Consider the following 24,035-nt stretch of genomic DNA (forward strand, 5'->3'; position numbering starts at 1 on the left):
ATACAAGTTTCTATATGACGAAGGTTTTATTTCTCGTTAGATACCTACCAGGTTGGCTTTTTAATTGAAAGGTCCAAATCTTATACGGTTCAATCGAAAGAAAGCTTGATGTTGCTTACGTTATAGTCTAGACATTTCCTGCAAGATTGCATGGCTAACCCTGAAAGCCCTGTTGTTATCAAATATCGTCTTTATTCATTGGTCGGTCAAATGACATTTGATACAACTCCACAACAGAGCGATCTTTGCACGATCTTAATTTTCCAGTCGCGCGGGGTTGTGTAGAATTCAGGTCTTGTACCCGGTGTGTAGTGCTATTAGCATTTTGCACTGAAAAGGACCTTTGAAGGTGGCCTACAAGCATGGCCCGTTCCCGAGCGATTGTGCTATTTTCTTCCCTGCTTTTCTTGGTATTTCGCGTCCAAGCACAGCAATGTGAGTACCTCCTTTATTTCACGAATGGACAATAAGCGTTTCTTTGTGTTAGGCGTCGTCTATATCCCTCGCCTTCTCCGTTTCTCTTCTATTTTTCGCCCTTTTTTTCGAGGTTAGAAAACTCAAAGATATAAGCAGATCATTTCCAGAGATACATACTTGCCTGGCAGTGTGATTTTGAGATGCATATTCTCTGTTTGGTGGGTTTGGTGGGAAATTCTTCAGAGAAACCCAAGACCGAAGCGTTTTTGTGAAGTCTACTGGTATTTCAGTTGGCGATCAGACTACTAATTCAGCTCCATGCATCACGCTTGACAAAAACGTTTGTAGCGCGTGTATCGTCTTAGGCGAAAAACAGGTATTTTCTTGAAGTACGTTTCTGTTCAAAGCGCCACACAGTTATCTTCTGGGTATTCGGATACTGTATAGTGAAGATAATCTTTTGTTGGCGATATCAGATAGAGGTCTGTACGGTTTTTAGACTGGTTATATTTGAAAAGGAATACTTAACCACAGAGAAGCTCATCTTGGAAAGTAATTTTCATGTATTTGAATGATCTCCCGTCGAAAATTATACTTTATGTGGCAAGTCGTGACTTAGACAATAACTCTTTATGACTTGTTAACTCTTGGCTCGTCACACTTTCAAGACGACAGATTTTGTATTTTATTCGAATGACCTTTCATTCGATTCAGTTTATTCTTTTAGAGTAAAGAAAACAACTCATGTAAAAGCCATGAATCTCCTCAAAATGAGTGGGTAAATTTGATTTTAAAGGATTCATGATGCATACCATAAATATCTCTGGATCTGGAACTATTGTTAAGCGGAGAAAGCGTGACATAACAAGAGCTTATTCATTCAGGATTTGATCGCAATGGAGACAAATTCCGCTCCATAATTATTTTTGGAAAAAAAGCTGCTTCATCATTCAGTTTTATGAGTCGAACGGAAAATGTTTCTTTGTCAATTGTTAATTGTTTAGCTATGATAATGTAGTGATTCATTTTGAACTATGGAACCATGCGCATGCTTTTTTGCGCCTGTTGGAAACATATGACCTTCGGGTCAGCTGAGTTGTGTCAAAGAGAGTCTTGTGGCGAGAGGTAAAGAGTACTGCCGTGTTGTTTTTGGAGAGGCAGCTTACGCTCTTTTTTTTCATTTCCCTTCGTTAAAAAAATCGCCACACTCGTTAACGAAACTGTGTTCTTCAGAAGCGCTTTATTGTGGGAATCGCTGTTCGAAATGCTCTTGTTAGGGTCGCCCCGTAACTTACAAAAAAGTCATTCATTTTTTTTATTAATCGTAACTGTCTGCAAGGATAATTTGAGCACTCAAAAAACGTTGTGAATTTTTTCATTTTTCCGCCGATGTGCACGCGGTAATTAGATTTTTCTATAATTTTTTTAAAAAATGGATCATAATTGATCTAAGTGAAGAAAATTACTGTCCCATTTAGTAAGACTATTTTTACCCACGCGATCTCTCCGCAAAATATCGAGGTTAACGATGTGGATTCTATAACTGAACTGGGCTAGATTCAGTTTTGAACTGAGGAAAGTGGAGAATGTTTTTGTTTAGTCTGCCATCAGATATGGAGATGGCAGGGGTTTTCTGGAGAAATAATTAAAAATTTCTGAAAAAGTCCCACAGAGTACTGACAAAATTTCCTCTCACATGCTCTCTTATCTAGTTTTTGAGGAAATAAGGTCATTTTCAAAGACTAAATTTTCTTAGTTTGGCTGTTACTCGTTGTTCCTAATTTCCTCCTCATTCGTAGTGAAAAATAGGCTGCTTAATAATAATAATGATAATATTTATTTCTTATATTGCGCAGTCTAGCATGCGATAAAGATATGATCGAGTGCACTTGAGTGCTTTGAAAGACCTGGTGTGAGAATTGGGATACATTAACCTTTTAACTTCTAGAAGTGACTCACATGAAACTTCTCCCTAAAATATCCACACATATATCTAGCAAACAGGTAATGGGAACATTCAAACTTATCAGGTAAAGTTATTATCCTGATCTAACACCAATTTCTTATACCTGATTTGCAAGGACATGTGTAGTAGCATCTAGTGGGGAGAATTAACATTAACATTTTGATGGTTAAAGGGTTAAGGAATTGTGAGAATTTATTGGTATAATACATTCTATCATCCCTTACTAATGATCTACACCTCTTTGTACACAGTTACTTGTCCAGCAACTGAAGAACCTGCAGAATGTCCATCCGAGGAAGAAGAAGAGGACTCCCTCTGTCAAGGAGAAGGAGCTATGGGAAGTGACGCTGGATGCCCACCAGGCATGATGTGTTGTAATGTTGGCTGTAATTTTTTGGATTGCGTGAGTAAGTGAAAAAAATTAACTGGAAAAGAATTTTTTTCATTTCAGGACCATTTTTCAAATGCAGAGGTTCTAATTAACCCTCCTTTTCTTAGGGAACATTTCTGCTTATTGTTCTCACCCCTTTCCAGATTCATGTTCCAGTTTACTACTTACAAACAAGGGCTGAGATCTCTTCCTACAGGGCTTTTCATGAACAGTATGAGTAAATGTGGCAATTCACAATGCAAATTTTGTGGCATTAGCATGGTCTTAGGAGTCTGGGGAGACCTGTATATGGTGAACTAATTGTTAAGTATGATGCATCAATTATAACAGCACAATTTTGTTTTTTGGAATCATAGGGTCATTTCTTATACAGCCACAGTACATTCTTATAATATTCTGTACAGTGAATCCACAATTTGCACCATAGTGTCATTTTGAATTTAGTTTTAAATCTAACTGAGTGAGAGGGTGGTGTGAGTTTTCACGAGTCATAAAATTATTAAAAAACAATTTTGAACATGGTTGTTTATCACCTACCTGATTTAAGCATGAAGAGGATAGTGTCCACATCATTCAAATTGTAGTTGGATGGTGTGGTTGAACAGTATGTGTCGTGCATGCGCCGTTGTTGTGCATTTTACCAAGATGACTGTTGTTTACCTATAAAGAGGGAAAATAACCAATAGTCCAATAGTTTGTTTCTTAAATTTTGTCTTAGTTTGGATTAATTGGCAATAACAGGACTTTGTATTGTCTAATTCTGTTTATGATCACACTCATAATTAGCAAATTGGACTCTTTCAATTTTGTTGATCACTCAAATGTTTACAAACTGTAATAGACTATAATAGGACTCTGTTCAATCCTATTACCTACACTAACACTAAGAGGTAACACAAACAAAACAATCCTGGATAACTTTCAACACTTAATGTTAGGAGTACTCTGAATCATGCAATTCATGCTTTTGAAGTTGGTTCTAAGGAGTTGCAGAAGACTGGCCCTCTAGCTTCTGGTTTTCATTAATGCTAGGTAATAATTTTCAATTACTCTATAAACATGCACTGGATATGAGATGGTAAATAGCCAACAAGGCATGTAACTTTAACCAATTTTGAATCCAACTAGTACAATTGGATATTTAAAACTTTTTCAGCTCTGCAATAGTTGCATTTCAAATTAAGGTGACTTGGAATATGTGACCTCTCACGCGAAAACGTTCCTTACGGTATCCGTTCGAACGGTCGAACGCACGGTATGTGAACGGATGACAAACGGATAGAGAAACCGTTTAAAACGGATGCCGTGAACGGCTGAACGGCTTCAGAAAAATTTCGAACGGTTGAAGTCGAACGGCTGAACGGCTAAAGGAAAATTTCGAACGGTTGAAGTCGAACGGCTGAACGGCTAAAGGAAAATTTCGAACGGTTGAAATCGAACGGTTGAACGGCTAAAGGAAAATTTCGAACGGTTGAAGTCGAACGGCTGAACGGCTTCAGAAAAGTTTCGAACGGTTGAAGTCGAACGGCTGAACGGCTGAAGGAAAATTTCGACCGGCTGAACGGCTGAAGTTTTCAACGGATAAGGTCAAAGTAAACGGTTGAACGGCCGATCAAAAACATTCGAACGAAATGACGGTAATTAAGATAAACGCGACACGCGCCGCTTAGATCTGAAAACTGATAGAAAACTTAGAATAAATCTAATCCTGTTTTGAAAATAATAACTCTTTTGAGAGTAAAGCAAATTCGTTTTCGCGGGGGAGAAACAAAAGCCGGTAATAGTCTGCGTTCTCTTTTAAAATAATTGTCATGCAACCATTTCCAGAATTCGTAATGTAACGCCATTAATTGACTTTGTAAACATCTCGTTTCCGAACACAGGCGACGCTTTCCCCACCATGTATCTTCGGAACTAACAGGCACAATTTATAGTGACAATTTTTACGATGTGCCGAGTAATTTTCGCTACCTTGAGTGCAAGCAATTCTTTTAAGTTAACAAAGAAGCGGGTGCCATTATTTTTGTCTGCTGCGTTGATGTGAGTGTAGAAAAAGAACCGTGATTATTCATGAAGGCATTTGTAAACAATGCTTATATTTACAAAGTTCGTGTTGAATGTTGTTACTGTTATTCTCCCACGCGATAGTACTGTTGGTTTGGCAAGCATGATCTAAACAGAGCAGAGTTTAATTCCTTGCAGAGGGGAAACACGCTATATTAGGAACCTTCAAGTGTTTACCAACCTAACTTTAGTCTGTCCGATGTACTCTTGACTGATCGCAGTGCGAAGACTATTAACTTTGACAGGATCACGGCTCGAAACATCCCTTCCAAAGGAATTGTAAGCTACGGTTTCAAAACATATCGCCAGCCGTTCGCCACGAACATCCAGTTCGAACGGCTCACAACTTTTTTGAAACGTATAGCTCCAGCCGTTCGAACGGCTCCCAATTTTTTTTAAACGGATAGCTCAAGCCGTTCGAACGGCTCCCAATTTTTTTGGAACGGATAGCTCCAGCCGTTCGAACGGCTCCCAATTTTTTTTGAACGGATAGCTCCAGCCGTTCGAACGGCTCCCAATTTTTTTTGAACGGATAGCTCCAGCCATTCGAACGGCTCCTAATTGTTTTTGAACGGATAGCTCAAGCCGTTCGAACGGCATCCCATCCCGTTCGAACGGCTGATGAACGGCTTACGAACGGCTACCGTTTCAAAACGGCAAACCGTAAGGAACGTTTTCGCGTGAGAGGTCACATATGAGCCTATAACCTGAGTTGAGTGAACCAATAAGAACACCAGAAATGTATTATCTGGAGATAAGAATTTAATAAATAATATCTGATGTTATGAATTATTTTTTCCAATAGGCCCTGATGAAAACCCAGTACCATCACAGAAAGTAAGGCTTGAATTTTGAAGGAGAAGCTCATGGAATTAGTTAAAAAGTATAGATAAAAAGTATAGATAAATCAAGGGAAATACCACACTTTCTATTGGTTTGATCATGGCAGCGTGGTTATCCATGTGGGAAGTTAGAGTTAAAATATAGGAGAAGTTTGTGCATCATAAGGTTGAGGAAAGTAAAATACGAACTTCTCTTGTCTTCTCACAACATCTGAAGTGGGCCATTATGTCAAACTCAGAAATAGAAAGTGTGGTTTATTGCTTTAAGTTAATAAACTGGAAATGCTAACACTTTTCTATGGGTCTACTGATGCAATGAAGGACAGGTTTTTGACTAGCCAGAGCACTTGCAGTTTGTCTGGTATTTTTAAATATTTTTGAAACTAGCACATTTAAGGAATGAAAGACCTCACCACAGGGTAAATTGATGAAATTTGTCTTTTAAAATGGCGAAAATTTGCCTTGGTTGCCACAATTTTGAATTTCTCATCTATGTTTTGTTTTAAAAATTCCAAGGAATGTGGCCAATTGGAAACCTGTTGGTGGCCTGTTGGTTATATGTTACCAACAGTAGCTGGTAGCTGATCTTCACACTTTATCAATGCTAAGCTTAAGAAATTAGTGTTGTTCATCAATTAAAATATTTTCACACCAGTTGTGATTTTTTTTTTATCAGATTGGACTACCAGGAGATCCTGGAGAGAAAGGAGACAGGGTAAGTTCACTTTTAACAGGAAAATGTTGAAATGATACTTGAAAAAATGGTTGGTAATTAACTAAAAGTTTCATTTCCAAGACAAGCCAAGTGCTCACCTGGGTCGCATAGTAAATCATGCTGTTTTCTCAAAGTGTCCTGTCCCCTCTTTTTCCTGGTAACTAAAATTCTGTTTGAACTGGTGAACAGTTAATAATATTGGGGGTGCAAATTTGCAGGGTGCAAATTCAATTTCACTTTCAAAAGTGTCTGCATCTGCTTATGAGAGAGTGTCTATACTTATGGGAATGTGTAAATACAGAGTTTGACAGAGTTTGGAGGTAAAAAGGGACTTAAAAAAGTGTCTGGAAGTAAAGCTGTCCATTAACAAGAGTAACTGTTAGCAAAGAGATGGCTGTAGTAAAGAATTTTGAGAGTGCATGTGCTGTTGTCAGTGACTGTTATTGACAAAATGTTTATCTTATTTCAAGGGTGATCAAGGAATTGCAGGACTTGCCGGACCTCGTGGAAACCGTGGAGAACCAGTAAGATGTTATCTTTAATAAAGTATGCCCCTGCCCATCAGAACATGGTGGCCTATAGCTTACAGTTTAAGTGTAAAAGCCTATGGTGGAGGAGGTCTGGGTTGGAGACCTGTATACATCTTGTTTTCTATTTTTGGGCAGGGTACTTTACCCTCACAAAGCCTCTCTTTCACCAAGGAGTATATAACTTTTACTAAGTGACTTTCAGGTCTGTACCGTAAGTTATGGACCAAGATTTTTTTTTGGTCAAATATATGGCCCATTTTTGGGTGAAGAGGATTAGGGCCATAAATCTGAGTGAGAAAAAAAAACAGTCCTGTAATGTATATTGCTTTTGAACTAAGAGAGAAATCTGATATATAGCTAGGGGTAAATATAGGTAAGGAAGGTGATACCTTATCATTTAGTGCAGATTAGCAATATTCTTAATTCCTTCAAGTTGTTTTATTAAGGTAAAACCTAACTTAACACTAAATCCCCTTTATTAAAGAGAGAAGATCTAGATTTTAGTTTTATCAAGCATATAGCAAACGCACTGGCAAATTTCAACATGGTTACTCAAACCATACAATTTATTTTGATGGTTTCTGAAACATGATCAACTTAAATTACACTATGGCCAACTACTGACAACAATACTTATGGTCACAAAGCAAACCATCAAATGGCAAAGACAATGCAAAATGTACCTGATGGTTTGGATAGAAGGAGTACATGAGATGCAGCAAAGAAACGATCATAGCATGACAAACTGCATAACATTACCATCTTTTTCGCGCAAAAATTTCAATATTTGTATAGGGATGTGAGGGGACTGAAGCCTAATTTGCAGATAAATTGCTGACCCTTAAATTTGTTGTAACACAGCAATTAGACCTAGCAAACTGTATGGAAGAATTGCTCTCTATGCAGGAGACTAATGGAGAACTGGTGAGAGTTGACATGCGATGTGTGTTTCAGTGTTATATTGTTGTTCTTCTGTAGGGTGCGCCAGGTGCTGATGGACCAAAAGGAGAACCTGGTGTGACTGGACCACGTGGGCCGCCAGGTCCTCCTGGGCCTATAATTGATGTTTCTCCTACGGGAGTTCCTGGACCAGATGCAGGTCCTATTGGACATGTGAGAAAAATCCTTTAAATGATGATGTTGCATGTTGTCACCTTTCTGCTTGTAAATGTATTGATTCTGTAAGGAGGAGTTTATTCTTGTTTAATCCTGGGAGTGAAATGGTTATTTTGTTACCAGCTTTATGCTTCTTGTTAGTGAATATGAATAATTTGTTCTACCAGGTCATCCTGTCTAGTGATTCAAAGGGCCCTGGAGCTACTAGGATCCAGGAAATCAGAGGAGACAAGGGTGCCCGTGTAAGTTATTCAATTTTTTTTTAGATCAGTACATATATCTTGTGAGATGAGGTGTTGGAAAGTAAAAAGAGAGGTTAACCCTTTACAACCTAACATCAGTTTGCATGTTGTCCACACTGTATTCCAAGGGTTAATTTACAAGGAGAATTTTAATGTGTTAGTTTGGGGGGATATTGGAAAAATTAGATATTAATCACCCTTAAGGGTCAAAGGGTTAGGATTGGAACAAGGCTTGACAACAGGGATTGTACCAGACACAGTTGTTTAGGGTGGAAAAGCCTGGATGAGGAGAAGAAGAGGTAGTATCCTTAACAAGGAGAGGAAGGGTGAACTTAAATACATGTATGTCAGTAGCAGTAATAGGACTGAGTGAAGCTCTAACTGTTTGGAATGATACCAGTCATAAACAACATCAGGCAAGTGCGAAGCAAGGGTCTGAGGTAGTAATCAATGGTATAATTGCAGATGGAATTGAGTGTGTCAAAGCTCTTTGAGGAGAGGTGCTGGTGGAGCACACCCCCTTCAAGATGACCTGCAGCTTTCTTATATAATTAAGATCATGCAGTAAATTTGTTTATATCATTGGTCAGTCATGGTGACCAATTCTGAGCACACCTTTGCAACATAGAAGTCACAAAGATGCATCCAAACCAGTCACAAGATACTTTAATCTTCCTAATCATTCTATGCCACATATTGCAATATGTGGCCTTTTCCTTCATCTAGAAAGTTCAGAAAGCCACAAAACTCATGAAAAAAATTTATTTTTCAAATTGGCTCTCTTAATCCCCATGGTATCAACAAACACTTTTCATTCAACTAATTTACTCATGTTTTTCTTGTTACAACCAATAGTGTAACCCCAATTTTTCCGCCTATAAACATACACACTACCCCCAATTCCTCCATTTCCTTTGACAAAGGGCCAACACTCAAAATGTCAGCTTTGAAACTCCTAATGGTGGCCAATTTATGTTATCAACTCAGTTGATAATACCATTCCTTAGTTGTGCAAAAAGAAAAATCCTGGATCACCCTTGCGAAATGGCTTTTGGAATTCCTAGGAATAAAGGTGTGAATTTTCACGGTAAATTCGGACTGAGAATTCCTAGGAATTCCTAGGAATTCCCAACCATAACAACTCTGGTTCTAAAAATCTAGAAATTCCTAGAAATTCCCAGAAATTCCCAGAAATTCCCAGAAATTCCAAGTTTATAGCCAACAGGACTTGGAATTCCGAGGAATTCCTAGGAATTCCAACTCAGAGAACCAATGACTTTCCCTGAAAAGCTGTAAATCTAAAAAATTCCTAGGAATTTCTGGGAATTTCTGGGAATTTTTGGGAATTTTTAGGAATGCTTAAGAATTACTGGGAATTTTAAGCAAAAATTTGAGGCTAATGATATAAAATAAATACTTAAAATTAAAAAAACCCAGCTAAAATTCAAGTATTCAATGAAATTTATTTAGAAGCTTAATTAAGGCTTACATGTAAAATATTTTTGATTAATTATTAACATCAATGTGTGGTAATATTAGGATGGAATTTGATTTATTTTTCTTTTCTTGAAAACTTCATACGGATCAATCCTCAATTACAGCTATTCATATAAAATAGTTCTAATCAATCATTAAATTTGGTTTGACACAAATTGTGAATAAAATCTGTTGATTCTTTTCCATAAAATACAATATCTTAATTTATATTTATATATCTTGTAAAATTTAAAAAACGATCTCTGGCTAAAACTTTTAAAAATATATTTATAAATATATATATTTATATAGTTATATTCTTGGGAGTGAAGGGGCTAATTACAGACAAATAAAATTGATTTTTTGATTAAAATCTTGTTGTAACTGTAACAATAAATTAGAATGAAGTTATCCTAAACTGCAAACTTAGCTGCTGTTTACACTGTTTGTATTTTTTTTCCTGGGCTCACAATGAGTCGGCCTTGAATGAGGTTGTCAACAAGAACCTTGACCATTTTGTATCTGGATTCCTTGACATCTGAATTTGAAAAAAAATATTATATTAAAATATGTATGTTTAAAGCTCAGACCAGGCTTTTAAGATGGCTATGAGGAAAAGGGCATTCATTGGATTCTCAAATTGAGAAATCTCTGTTATGGAGTTAGTACATCTCTCTCATGGATTTTACTAAAAAAGGGCTGAATACATTATTTTGTTTTTACCAAGGAGGGCTTCTTTATGTACTAAGGTTTGTTATGAATCTTGAATGTTCCCAAACGTGACTAGAGGAATCTTGAAACCTTACTGATAGGTTTATTTCATTGTAAAGCATTTAAGAAACTGCGGCATGCAAGTGACCGATTCGATTCTCAGAATTATTCTAGTTTCAGTTGCGCCGAGCGTTATGTAAGCTTAATTCAACCCGCTACATCTATTCTTTTATAAGATTTTGATCACAACGAATATCGCAATTTTTACTCACCACAAACTTTCAAAATCGTAGCTTTACAGATGGCCACTCGACCCTTGTTTGTATCGGTCCATATGTCAACTGTTGTCCCTTCTTTTAACTCCACGGCGCCAAAGACTTTCTTCTCTTTTACAACACTCACGCTATTCTCGTTTTCCCATTGAACCACAATAAAAGCTATCTTTAGAAATGTTATATTAAGCAAAATAGTTGAGAAAAGCGATCAACCGATGAAAAGTACATTCAAAGATGAGCGCCAAATGGAGTCTTCTTTGTTTCCGATCACGGGCATGATCACGTGGATCTTTTAGGACTTGTCATTGGCTAGCAAAGTGAATCCGCTGGCTTGCCGATTGCAGTGTTAAGAGAAGCGCACAACTTTATTCTAACTTCTCCGACCGGTTCTCTGCTTCTAGAAGATGGATAGCTTGGTGATATAAGTAAAGATGTGAGCTCACTCTATGTAGAAATAATCGACAAGAATCGATCGTATTACAAATGCACGATTTGTGGCCGAAAGTTGTCGAGGAAACAAAGACTCGAAACTCACTTGAGTTGTGTTAATGGCAAAGGTGAGAAATGTCACAAGCCAATCACAGTTTTAAATGCGACTACAAATCGTCTATTACCCTCATATTTATAAAAGAAGGATACCACATTCGGAAGTGTAAGAGATACATAGATGATCGCAGTGTACCAGTACCTAAATCTACAAAGCTTGACCGTAGCAAGCGTTCAGCAACACGTTCCAACACCGCCATCTCGATTCCTCAGTCAGTCGTTTCCACTGAACTTAAAGCAGTATTGACAACAGAGTAGAGTGCGTCTTACAAAGGAGAAACATTTGTACAAGAGACAGGAGTAGCTATATGCGATTACAGAGGTGCGTTGGAACTCTGGTCCACAAATAGTTATGCACTGCCCGAAGTATAAAACAATTTTGTTGATAGCTGACAGACAGAGAAGAACAACAAGTAAACTTAAGAGCTGTTATTATTGAAGTATGACTAGCACTTTTCATTTTTATATAAAGGACTTGTAATTTGCACCAAAAATAAAAAGATGTTTTTGGGAGATCCAGTGATTGGGACATTTAAGAAATTAAGTTATGAAAGGAAACTTGGTTGGTACTTCTCACTACCAACAAGTCTTGTTGACAAATATTTTCAGATCAGAGTTTCAAATAAAGTAAATTGAAGACGTCATATAAAAGGTGTTTTTCCTCAAAGGGTACATTGACTACCTCTGTCTTGTCTGCATGCCAAATGTTTGCAAAGTGTGTGGATGATCCACAAGTATTGGAACTCTTACAAAAATGTGATGTAAGAATAAAAACAGCAAAACAAATTACAGCAATTAGTCATGAAAATAGAGCAAAAAACTGAAAAAAAAGTAGCAACAACAATCATGAAAAAAGAAAGATTAATTAGGTGTTGAATTTGTTTGTCTAAGGCATGAAATTTCTACTAAAAGTATTGTCAACAAAAAGTCTCTGACAGCGTTTGAGGCAACTGAGCTTGACTGTTCCAAGGTTTTCTTACAAAGGCAACCAGTAATGTAGGTTAGGGAAGTAAGATAACAATGTAATTATTGTTAATTATTGTGGAAGTTGGCAATTTCCATTTAACATAACTGACAGCTGGTTCATGAGAAAATCCATATTAATGTAAAGATTTACTAAAACTTAGTTTGAGTAATAAATTTCATGATCTTTAAGTTATAAACATGTACATGTATGTATATCTCTTGGTAAGTTTTGTAGAGCATACCCTTTATTGAGCCAAAGTTTTAAGCCTCTGAAATTACTCTTTTTCTTAAAACCTTCACATTCAAGGTATTGAGAATTTCTTAGAATTTATGTGGACCTCAGGGTATTAAAATTGCCTCAAATTCAATTCCCAGAAATTCCACACTTCTTAAATTATAGGTAGTTTGTAAAGCTGAGAATTCCTAGGAATTCCTGGGGATTCCAAGTCCTCACAAAACTGGAGTCTTCCTTTCCCAGAAATTCCCAGTAATTCCAAGCTTTTTAAATCAGAGTTAATTTGCATAGTTGGGAATTTTTGAGAATTCCTAGGAATTCCCAGAAATTCCCAGAAAACTGGGAATTCAGTTTGCAAGGGTCATTTGCATAATTGGGAATTTTTGAGAATTCCTAGGAATTCCTAGGAATTCCTAGGAATTCCCAGAAAACTGGGAATTCAGTTCGCAAGGGCAGCCTCTGTATCAATAAAACACATCCAGAAATAGAAAAGTAAGACTTGATGTTATTCAGAAAAGAAGAGTGAACCTAGAGTTCTTGAATTCTGTGTGTGTGCTTGTTCTCATTTTGCTTTGCTTGTGTGGAAGATCAAGGCTGACATAACTAGCTCTTGAAATGTTTCTGTAGTTGTTTGTTTAGAATTGTTATGTAGTAATGACTGATTTGTGTGTTTTCTTTGTCTGTTTGTAGGGTGCTATTGGAGAGGCAGGAAATCCAGGACCTAGAGGACCTGATGTATGAGTAATAACCTAGTCTAATGAAAATTATTTAATTATACAGATGCTCTCTGTTAAGTGTAGGAAGTAATTCAGGATAGTATTAGTTTTGCTTCTTGAAGCTCTATGATAGGTTGTGGAGGCCCATGCCATCTTTAAAGGAGGAATTTTTCATTTGCATTTTCCTGCATTTAACTGGTTAATTTTTTATTTGGAGTTCTGGTTGCCTCCTTGTGATGTTTATTCTTGTTCTGATTGGCTATCTTGAGAGTGCTTATTCTCAATTTCTTCCTGAAATCACTTCAAATAGTATAGTTGCTTCCTACAGGGTGCTACAAACATTTGAAAATGGAAGAAATATATTAGGATTTTCTGGTCAAAAGTGAAGGAAAGTAAAAGAATTCTCTTACTTCTCAGGAGAATTGAATCTCACAACTTTACCTTCTCTGAACTTTCATCTTCTACCACTGAGCTGTTTGGGGCCTGTCTCAATAAAAGCCAGTTACAGGTGTACCTCAACCTGTAAGACTTCTCACTGCTGTCTATTCAGCCTGTGAAAAGGCTCTCATATTTGGGTTTTGCCTTAAGGCCCAGCTGCCTTTTATAACATTGGCTGCCACTTAAGGTTAAATTTATTGAATACTCTGGCTGTGAGGAATGTGTTAGCAAGCTTGGCCACATCATAACTGGCTTTGTGAGTGACAAATGTAACTTGCAAGCTAGATAAGCAATGTCAAATGCATGGGGTGAATTTGAGCCTGGTTGTTGAATGATGAAAGATGCGATTCCTTTTGTCACAGGCCCCATTTTAAGTTGTCCATAAATTGTAAGTTAATTAATTGAAATAATTTTTCTTGCAGGGTGCACAAGGAGAACCAGGAGCAACAGGTGCCATTGGTTCTCCTGGAACAGCGGTATGCTCAACTGCTTTGATACTGCTGTGCCTATTCACCAATATCTTTTGTTGCATGCTTCCTCACTTAAATGAAAGGTGGTTGGTAAGGGTATCTAGTGGTTTCCTTTGTGGCCAGCCAGCCAGCCCTGGTTATTATTACAATTCCAGAGGTACAGAAGCCTTAGTTTGTAACCTAGCTTGACCCATAAACCTGAGAAAATCATCACTGATGAAAAATAAGAGGCAAAACTGCTGCTGAACAATTGAAGACAACTGCTACTATACTACTGAAGAACATATGAAGACAACTGCAAAAAACTGCTTGTGAAAACTTGGAGACTGCGAATTGTGGCAGTTGACTTTGTTAAATGTACCTTTTAATGACTTTTGATTGGCAAAGTTCAGTTGAATGGACACAATAGTCAGGCTTAAAATTGTTCAAAATGTTTGATTCCCTTTGCCACAGGGAAGCCAAGGATCTAATGGATCTCCTGGTGAACCTGGACAAGATGGCAGTGATGTAAGTAAATAGATAAAATTATGTCTAGTTTGTTGAAATATATAGAGTACTATACAAAACTTCCTTTGTATCTTTCTCTTGAGCTCACCCACATACTGTGTTTGTTGCAGCCATCTTTCAGTGTATATTAGAATTGGAAAATAAGTAAATTTTAAGATGACAAGATAGTGACTGGAAACTTGAGAGAGACCATAATTGTTGAGTTAACTGGTGAGGAAAGCACAATGTTCAGCCATTGATCACTTGGAAGCAACATACAGATAGAAACTTCCCTTGAATTTATTCATTCACAATGTTCTACCACGAAAACAGAAGGTTGTGTATAGTCAGGGAACTCCCAATGAAATCTGCAGCACCCCTTTTTTTTTTACCTTTGACTAAATTGTACTCCTTTCATTAACTGTAATCAGGTTCACCCTTGATTCAAATTTCCTTCTCTCTACTTTCAACCTCATTACTGAACATTACTTAATATGCCTAACATATTGGGAAAAATGGAATTATTGATTGAAATCAAGAATGAAATTGAATGGTAATGTATATATTTTGTTCTCATCAGGGTCAACCAGGACCACCAGGACAATTAGGGGACATAGGGGACCCTGGAACATCTGTAAGACCCTTATGCTGATTGTAAAATGATGAGGCTTGCATTGATTTCCCACAAATATCCATTGTGTCATATCTCAATGAACCCCTTCCTCCTCTAGACCTCTCTAGTCCATTTACTATGCTTTTATTGTGCTTGTAGTCACAAATGCAATGCAGGTAGAGTGATACTGTCACTATTATTCAATTAGATATCATTCAACACCTTAATTAGCTTGGTTGTTAACTAATTGTTCTTCACAAACAACTGGACAAAATGTCTGGCAATCCGACAAGTTGACAATGTTTGAACAGACAGTGTCTGTTGACCATCTAGCTGTTATTTCAAGCATGGCAGTGATGATGTAGAACAGGTACAACAAATGCCTAAAAAAAAACCTGGACTATTACAGCTTATTATAAACTAACTAATTTTCTATGAACAAGGTCTATGAACTTATTGTCAGTATTTTGTTACTATAGGGACAAAATGGTCTGCCTGGTGCACCAGGTCTTCGTGGTGTGAAGGGTGACATGGTAAGTGAAAGATGACATGCACTTAAGATATCCAGAGTGTGTCAGAATCTTGTCAAAGTAAAACTGTTCACAAATTTGTAGTTTCAAGTGGTAAGGTCACTCTCTGGAATCTCAAGATGCAGAGAGTGTTCTGTAGTTTTTAATGATATGATGGACACAGAACCATTGTGTTTTTTAGTATATTTCTCGTTTGAGGTAAGGTTACCTAACATAAAAGTGATTTTGCAGTCCAACTATGATTTCATTGCAGGGATCACAAGGAGAGCGTGGTGACAGAGGAGAAACTGGAGAGGGTGGAGAACAAGTAAGTAATGATGATTCATTTCATTTATGTCACTTAAGCTTGCTTTATGAAAGGTCCATTGTTTTTAAATATTTTGGTTCCAGGTTAGTTTTTTTCATTAAAGTGTTCTTTACTTTAAGAGATGGTGCAAAAGTAAGAGCACTTGCCTCCCACAGCCAGGGTGTAGTATTTTGACATCTTTTAGGCCTGTACCCTTAAAAAAGTTTAGTTTTTTGTTTCACAATTTGCAAGAGTTATCTATAAAAGCCAAGGGGGGAGTAAAATATTGTAGTCCCAGTTTGAAAGGATTTTAGACTGGTAGCTAGCACCTGAGTTCAATTCCTGGACCTAGCTGGTGTCACATGTGGGTTGAATTTGTTATTGGTTTTTCCTCTGCCTGTTTTCCTACCTCCACAAAAGTTGATGTTCCAAATTTCAATACTACCTGGAAACAGTGGACAAGAAGAGTGATCATGTGGAATGTCCACTATGAAATTCCCATGTTTCAAGAGTTTGACAAGAGTAATTTTTATAGAATTAAATAAACTCCTTAAAATGAACAGTACCTTGAAGCCACTGACAAATTAAGCAAGTCCCAAAAGTAATAGTCCCTTGAAAGAAGCACCTTGCTCTGAAAGCGGCAAGAAAATCCCAGATTTTAATAGATCCAGAAAGTAGTGACACTCTGAGAGTAACCACCTTGAAGACAAATATCCAACCATAAATTTTATTTGCCTTGGGGGAGTTTCAAGCTGCTATTTTTTTAGGTTGCAATGGCAAGGAAAAACTAGTGTGGGGGTCACCAAATTCTATGGTTACCAATGACACATGTACATCTTTGATGGTTTTGTAGTAAGCTATAATACTATTACAACTGTACTTTATGTTTATGGGAAAAAACATTGGCTTGAAATGCAGTGTGATTGTGAAACAAAACTTGCCTTTACATTTTCTATTGTAATATTTTTTTTCTGACAACCATCATATGATTCTAAGGCACCAAATGATTGCTTTTTGAGAGTTTAAGCATGTACAGTAGCTCTTCTTAAATGTAGAAAACTTCTGAAAAAATAATAGAAACAGGGCTCCAAAAAGATATTACAAGGGCACGATGCTCTTAAAGACATAATGATGTGTCTCCATAGGGTCCATCAGGTGAAGTAGGAAGGGATGGACAAGACGGAGTAAAGGTGGGCATATGGTATTTGTTGGTCAGTGTTTTTTTTAAATAAACCACCTCCTCCTTTACATGAAACACCCATCTGTCAGGTTGTCATCGAGATATTTTTGATATGGGAGCTAACGTAGTAAATAAACCCTTTTCTGTGGCTGTGAGATTGTTCAAAAAATGAATAGTTGGCCAAGGTTATTGTGAGGTTATTTGCTAAGGTTATTGGGGGTTATTACGTGATAAGTGTGCAGTGATTTTGTACCATATGAAGTAAAGTAGCCAAATGAATATATATAGTCACGCAAAAATTATTGGGTGGGTTATAATGTCAGATAGTACATGAAATAATTATGATGACACTGCTTGCAAACCATTGAAACAGATTGAGAATTGTTGTATCAGGCAACATCTTTTCTGCATATTTTCTTCAAAGTACATCAATATATTCATTTATCCTATGGTTATATATTAAAATAATGCTTATCCTATTTCAGGGAGATCAAGGACCTCGAGGAAACCCAGGAGAACTGGGGGCACCTGGTGAAACAGTAAGAAAATTAATAATTAGAATTAACCCTTTACACCCTAACATCTGTATGTATAATTATTCTCTATTCTGTTCTTTATACAGTTCCTAAGGTGCTTAAGGGAAGAATTTGTTTTGCAATCAAGAGCTTCTTTAGTTGGTGATCATTTCCTTTATTCACACGACCTTAGTGTTTGATTCAGGGTTGATATTGTATGGAGAAAATAGATGCTAGTCATTCTTTAGGGTTAAAAGGATAAATCTAGTGGCTGTTCTGGATAAATTGTTTACTGGATTAAAAAAAGTAGATATTTTCTCGTGATGTTTAGAGAGGTGAAACTGTGCATTTTTCATTAAGGGTCCCACAGGACCAGCAGGAGCAAGTGGACCTGAGGGTGCTGCAGTAAGTGTTTATAATAACTTAGATGAAAGCAAGCTATAATACTTGTTAGCACAGTAGGAAGCTAAGGGGGAGGGGAAGGGGAAATAGGAGAAGAATTCCTTTGTTTGGCCTGGACAAGTATGTGCCATCCGACAAGCTGTTTTTTTTTTCTTTTAGAGTCTTGACTCTTAATCTTGGCATGAATTTTCACCCTTCAAGATTTTGAATGGGGTACTGTTCAAGATCCACTATCTTGAACTGGGAATGAACATGTGAATGTTGACTATGTGGATCATGCATGTGTGATACTAAACATTTTTCAAAACTAATGCTGAATATTATGTCTGAATTTACCAGATTTAGCAGAAAGTATTGGTAGTTCATGAGGCAGAGGTTCAAAATTGGGTCACACTGTGTCAAACAGAGGGTTCTCACCAGTTTTTGCCACCTGAATATTGCAGGTTGTTGGCTTTAAAAGGCTTACAAAGGGGGGAAGGGGGTCACAGGCAACCAGGCCCCCCATGGCTATGCCCTTGTCCCATAATTGTAACATCTTTATCTTCATTCACACTTGGGTAGCCAAATTACAGGTTTTTATCTTGTTGGGTCAGGGTTTGAAACCAGTGGAAGTACATCTCCACCCAGATTCAGCTTTAGTACCCTTCCCTCCTTTCATGGAGAGTGGCAAGTAGAGGGTGAAGTACCAAGCTAAGGCCTTATCTGCACTGCATTTGAGTACATGTACCTTGAAAATGCAACTTAATTCATTGCTAAGGTTTGCGCTGCTAGTACTGTTCATGTCAATCTGGATAAATTGTCTATGGAGGATGGAGCTTTCCAAAAATGCAGATTACACAGCTCATAGTATAATATTGAAGGGATGAGCTGACCCATAGTATGTGTATACTGTACTTCAGAATGCTGTAGATAAACATCCATTTTGTGGATATGCCACCATTCAAATCCTACCATTTTTGAATTGTGCTTGTTGACATCATCTACTGAAAATTCACCCCAAGCCTTGTTTGCACCAAAGTTTTTATGAATCTTTATCACTTTATTTTTGGTTTCATTGGGGTATTCTTTTAATTTCAGTGTTTTGGGAATACTTTCCTGTCTTAAAAGGGTCCTTAAAAAAATTGTGCATATGTTGTAGGGTTCTCCTGGTCCGAGTGGTAACAGTGGATCACCAGGTGCTTTAGGGGCTAAAGGAAATCGTGGCTTGATGGGCAGAGCAGGTCCCAGGGGAGGCAGAGGAGCTCCAGGAGCTGAGGGTGCAAAAGGACCAGGTGGAGAGCCAGGAAATCCAGGCAAAAATGGTGCCCCAGGAGAGCCAGGTTTTAAAGGAGAACAGGTACTTTGTGCGTGATTTCTCTATCTTTTTTCTTTACTTCTACACATCCATGGTAGTATTGTGAAACAGAGTTTTAGTGCCCCAGATGTTCAAATTTGTCATTCCTTGACTCACACAGACTAACCAACTTCGTAGTTCTGTTGGGGTGTGTGTGAAAGATTAAATTATCAATGCTTGTTGGAAAAAATTTTTTTTCCCTTTTTTTTTTTTGTTGTCTCTATAAAGCTCCCCTTTCTTTTATTAGCCCCTTATGTATGGTTTCAAGATTCTGATGAACTGTCTTTGTTTCTTCCTTCTGTTTTGAAGTATATACTACATTCGGTATTTATCAAAGCTGGATAACCATGGAGAAAAAAAGTGACTCACATTTGGTTCACAATTAGTGAAAACATCTTAAACATCTTTTTTAAATATGTTCTTGTCTGAATGTCTTCTAAAATTATTATTTTTTTATCAGAGCTGTTATAATAGATGGACTTATAGTGGGCGGGGGAGGGGTGGAAGGGTGGGAGTGAAAGGGGGAAAAAAGTCCATTCAGGTCTACCAATCACTAGCTACAGGTGAAAAAGCTGTTACAATAATGACCTACATCACTCATAATTTGTAACAACTGTAAAGAGGGTGACATGTATGCATTTAGATGTGTTCGTGTAATTTTATGTGTTTCACCTGCTCCCTTCTTGTCTTGTTAATATGCCGTAGCTGAATTGTGAATGAAGATAAATGTATACCTTTACCTTTTCATACACATATCTTCTTTTTGATAATCTTATTTTACTGAAATTTATTTTTCACTGGTTAGGGTGCAATGGGTCCTACAGGACCTGTTGGCCTTATCGGAAATGCTGGACCAGATGTAAGTAATAACACCGTGATTTATCATTATTTTAATATATTTTTTTAATATTTATACCACAAGAAGGCTTTGTTTCTCTTCTGTTTTCGACCACTTTTGTGTCCAAACTGTCATACAGGTTTTGTTACATCATGTTAAGTTTGTAATGCACATGTTCAACCCAGGGGTTAGGAGTAAAAAGGAATTGTGTGTTACCCTGTATGCCAATCCTTTTGACTTGCAGTCATTATTATAACATGGATGCAACACAAACAAAGAGGTTTTCTTAATTGATTAAGTCTGTGAACTCTCCCAGAGAAGAGTCTGTCTTTACAGTGTGCACAACAATGTGCCACATAAATTTTCAATTTTAGTGATAGCACTTCTGTTAATAGTTATATTTTTATATTACTGTTTGTTATGTTGCAATGCCCTTGTCTCACCTTCAGTTTGCTTTTTCAGGGGCTTACTGGCATTCCCGGTGAACCTGGTAGGCGTGGAGAACAGGTCTGGAAATAAACTTTTCAAACTCATTAATAATTCAAGAGATCAACTACCAACCACAAGATGTATACCACATCATGTGCATGTGTTTGGATATCCAATGAAAAACAGTATACCACTCTCCAGTGAGAGTGGTATATACCACTAAAATATGCATAATGACAACTTGCACAAAATCAATGAATATTTATTACTCACAAGTAACCTTACTTTTACAATGCTTCATTTTCTTATTTAGCCCCTTTACAAAAACTCAACCTGCAGCCTTGTGCTTTCATTTGTTTCTTGGTGTTTGGATACCCCGATGAAACACTTGCGCTTGTTTTGGAAATAGTACTTCTCAACCTGCATTGGAGATGTTTGGTTGTTCTGATTTTTATCAGCCTCGTATCTAGGATTATAAAAAGTGTTTGTTCATTTCATCTTTAGGGAGCTCCTGGAGTACCTGGAAGAAGAGGACTGGAAGGAGCCAAAGGACAATTGGTTTGTTGATGGACTCATAACTTCATACACTTATTAAGGTTCATGCTGTAAGCGCAAGCAAAATTTTGAGTTAAAATTAAAGATTCGCTAATTGTTGGCATTGTGTTGGTCATGAAGAATCTTGTTTAATGGTTAAAACTACTGAGCAATTCATATCTCTTGTTAAGTAAGTTAAGATTGCAGAATCTTAAAGGGAAACCATTCACGCTGCAGTTTATGCTTCTTGAAAAAGCCTTGCATCTTAACATCAAGATAGTTCTCTAGTAGCCAAGTTCTTTTGTCTTGCATTTTAATTGCCAAGATAGAAGATGTGGCTTTCATAATTGAACAACAGTTTTATGGGAATTATTTCCTTTCCGAAAGATAACCAAAGAAATTAATCCACCAAGTAAACTGAAATTAATTGTGGTTTGGATAGAGAACTTTTATCTAAGTAAGGAAAAAAAATTGGGTTCAAAGAGGGAAGAATGTAAATTAGCCACAACAATCTATTTCCTTTTTACCTGACAATATCAGGCAATTCTGAGCTTTTTGCCTGTTTAGCTTACCAATCAGAACACAGGATCCACTTCTTGCTCTGCTAAATGCAAATGTACAGAACAGTTAGACTTGCAGAAGGATTGTATGAATGCAAAGTCTGCAATGAAACCCTTTTTTTGGGGGGGGTTGACTTTTGTATTCCTAGAAGTGAGGAAAGGAAATTTCTATCCAAATTCTCAATTAATTTTATTGGAAACAAGTGATGAGAATTGACCAAAATATTAGTAAGGGGGAGATTGGTTCTTGGAAGTTATATTATCAAGTGTGCATGTTTGTTGTTTTTTCATTCTGATGTTACCTGCATGTATTGTTTGTTTCTTTATGTCTAGGGTAGCGCTGGAACTGCAGGTCCACCTGGACAACCTGGGCCTCAAGGAAAACGGGTAATGCCTGAATCGTGAAAAGATGAACATAAATCAATAAGTACTATTTTTAACTCACTACCTGAAATACGTTACAATAAGAGCACTAAATGAATATAGAATGATTGATCCTCGAAGTTATGAACACTACTGAACTAGTAGTTGAAATAAGACCTGAAAAAAATTCTGGTCCTCATGGTGTTTGAACCCATGACCTCTGCGATACTGATGCAGTGCTCTACCAACTGAGCTAACAAGCCATTTGGGAGCGGGTCATTATGTTGGATCCAAACGAACCTTCAAAGGGGTGAATAATGGCTGTAAACATATGAAAATCATGTGAGCACTGTGGTTGAAAAAACAAATATAGAATCGATCCTCACAGTTACGAACACTACTGAACTAGTAGTTGAAATAAGGCCTGAAAAAATTCAGGCCCATACAGGATTTGAACCCATGACCTCTGTGATACTGGTGCAGTGCTCTACCAACTGAGCTAACAAGCCAACTGGAGCTGGTTATTATGTTGGATACAAACAAACCTTTGAAATGGTGAATAATGGCTGTAAACATATGAAAATCATATGTATGCACTGCAGTTGAAGAAACAAATATAGAGTCAATCCTCGCAACACTAGTTCACATCCCTCCTGTGTGGAGCCATATCATTCTCATCTTGACTTGAAACCACTTAATTATCATCTTTTGAGAATTATTGAGGGGATTAGATCTCTTCAAGGTTGACATAAGTTCACCAGTCCTCTCTTTTGGTTCACTAGGGATCACCAGGAAAAACAGGACTACCAGGAGGACTTGGTTCCCCAGGTCCAATGGTATGTTGACCAAGATGACATCTTAATAGAGCTTTGTATTTTCCAGGAGAGTTACATCAAGAATAATCTTCAAATGAGATATAACTTTACAAGCCCATGCTGTTTTAACCATCTAATATTCTCTTTAATATTCTTTATTTTCTATATTATATTTTATATATAAAAATATGTACAGTTTATACCTATTCCTTGCTCAAATGTTTAACACCCATGGATATATGTTTTTTGAGGGGCCAGACATTTTTCTGAGCCCAAAAGGGGTGGAAACATGCGACAAATGAGCGGTTTATTATGGTTGTATATTTTACATGTTTTCTTGACCTTAAATGTACAATATGATAGCTATACATGGAATATGTGTAGAAAGTGGTGTAATTTTTGACTTGACTGAACTCGCATGAATTTGTTTTTAGGGTCCTTCTGGTAATCGAGGCTATTCTGGTGCAGAGGGAAGGCAAGGAGTGAAGGTAAGCAGACCTTGTAAAAGGGCAAAGGATGCAAGTTTCTAAAGAAACTGTGGTTCGGCATGGGTGGAAGAGTGATACATGCTAACTTAGTATTATCAACTGAGTTGATAATGTAAATTGGTCATGGTAAAGAGTTTGAGGACATGAAAGGGCAGGCAGACAAACAAATAGAAAATATCATGCATAGAACATTTGAAATAATTCTACCATTGCTGTTCACCAATAGGAGTCTGAACGACAAGTATACTAGAACAGCACTAATATTTTTTTACAAAATTGACTTTGTACTGTCTACAATGAGGTTCTCTCTTTACAGTTTGCTCTTTGCTTCAATAATTTTTAGGGTGACAGTGGTAGAAATGGAGAGAATGGACGGGATGGAGGAAAAGGAGAACAGGTAATATTAATGTCATGTGTGGTTAATGACGTGATAACCTATATAACGATGGACTCTTGCAAAAACAAGTAAAGATATTTTACTTGCAGCTGTAGTATTGGCTTGCTCAGGTGCATTTTAAAAATGAAGGTATTTTTTGCTTGTTTATTA

The 24,035-nt window shown here is 37.2% G+C and overlaps 1 protein-coding gene across 1 annotated transcript in view; it reads left to right on the top strand.

The window, feature by feature from the left end:
• LOC113685695 (uncharacterized) overlaps positions 1–24,035 on the top strand; it is a 51,507-nt gene continuing 27,472 nt past the window's right edge. The window contains exons 1-24 of the mRNA XM_089181677.1: positions 1–435; positions 2,635–2,790; positions 5,644–5,675; positions 6,357–6,395; positions 6,866–6,919; positions 7,904–8,038; positions 8,209–8,283; positions 13,183–13,227; positions 14,069–14,122; positions 14,570–14,623; positions 15,183–15,236; positions 15,695–15,748; positions 15,999–16,052; positions 17,177–17,221; positions 17,697–17,750; positions 18,087–18,131; positions 19,267–19,464; positions 20,267–20,320; positions 20,762–20,806; positions 21,233–21,286; positions 22,156–22,209; positions 22,968–23,021; positions 23,435–23,488; positions 23,832–23,885. Coding sequence (XP_089037803.1) covers positions 363–435; positions 2,635–2,790; positions 5,644–5,675; positions 6,357–6,395; positions 6,866–6,919; positions 7,904–8,038; positions 8,209–8,283; positions 13,183–13,227; positions 14,069–14,122; positions 14,570–14,623; positions 15,183–15,236; positions 15,695–15,748; positions 15,999–16,052; positions 17,177–17,221; positions 17,697–17,750; positions 18,087–18,131; positions 19,267–19,464; positions 20,267–20,320; positions 20,762–20,806; positions 21,233–21,286; positions 22,156–22,209; positions 22,968–23,021; positions 23,435–23,488; positions 23,832–23,885 — 1,590 coding nt within the window. The 5' untranslated portion in view covers positions 1–362. The remainder of the gene's footprint in view (positions 436–2,634; positions 2,791–5,643; positions 5,676–6,356; positions 6,396–6,865; positions 6,920–7,903; positions 8,039–8,208; positions 8,284–13,182; positions 13,228–14,068; positions 14,123–14,569; positions 14,624–15,182; positions 15,237–15,694; positions 15,749–15,998; positions 16,053–17,176; positions 17,222–17,696; positions 17,751–18,086; positions 18,132–19,266; positions 19,465–20,266; positions 20,321–20,761; positions 20,807–21,232; positions 21,287–22,155; positions 22,210–22,967; positions 23,022–23,434; positions 23,489–23,831; positions 23,886–24,035) is intronic.

This window comes from Pocillopora damicornis, chromosome 9 (assembly GCF_964200805.1).
Source record: "Pocillopora damicornis chromosome 9, jaPocDami1.2, whole genome shotgun sequence".
In the NCBI taxonomy this organism is placed as follows: domain Eukaryota; kingdom Metazoa; phylum Cnidaria; class Anthozoa; order Scleractinia; family Pocilloporidae; genus Pocillopora; species Pocillopora damicornis.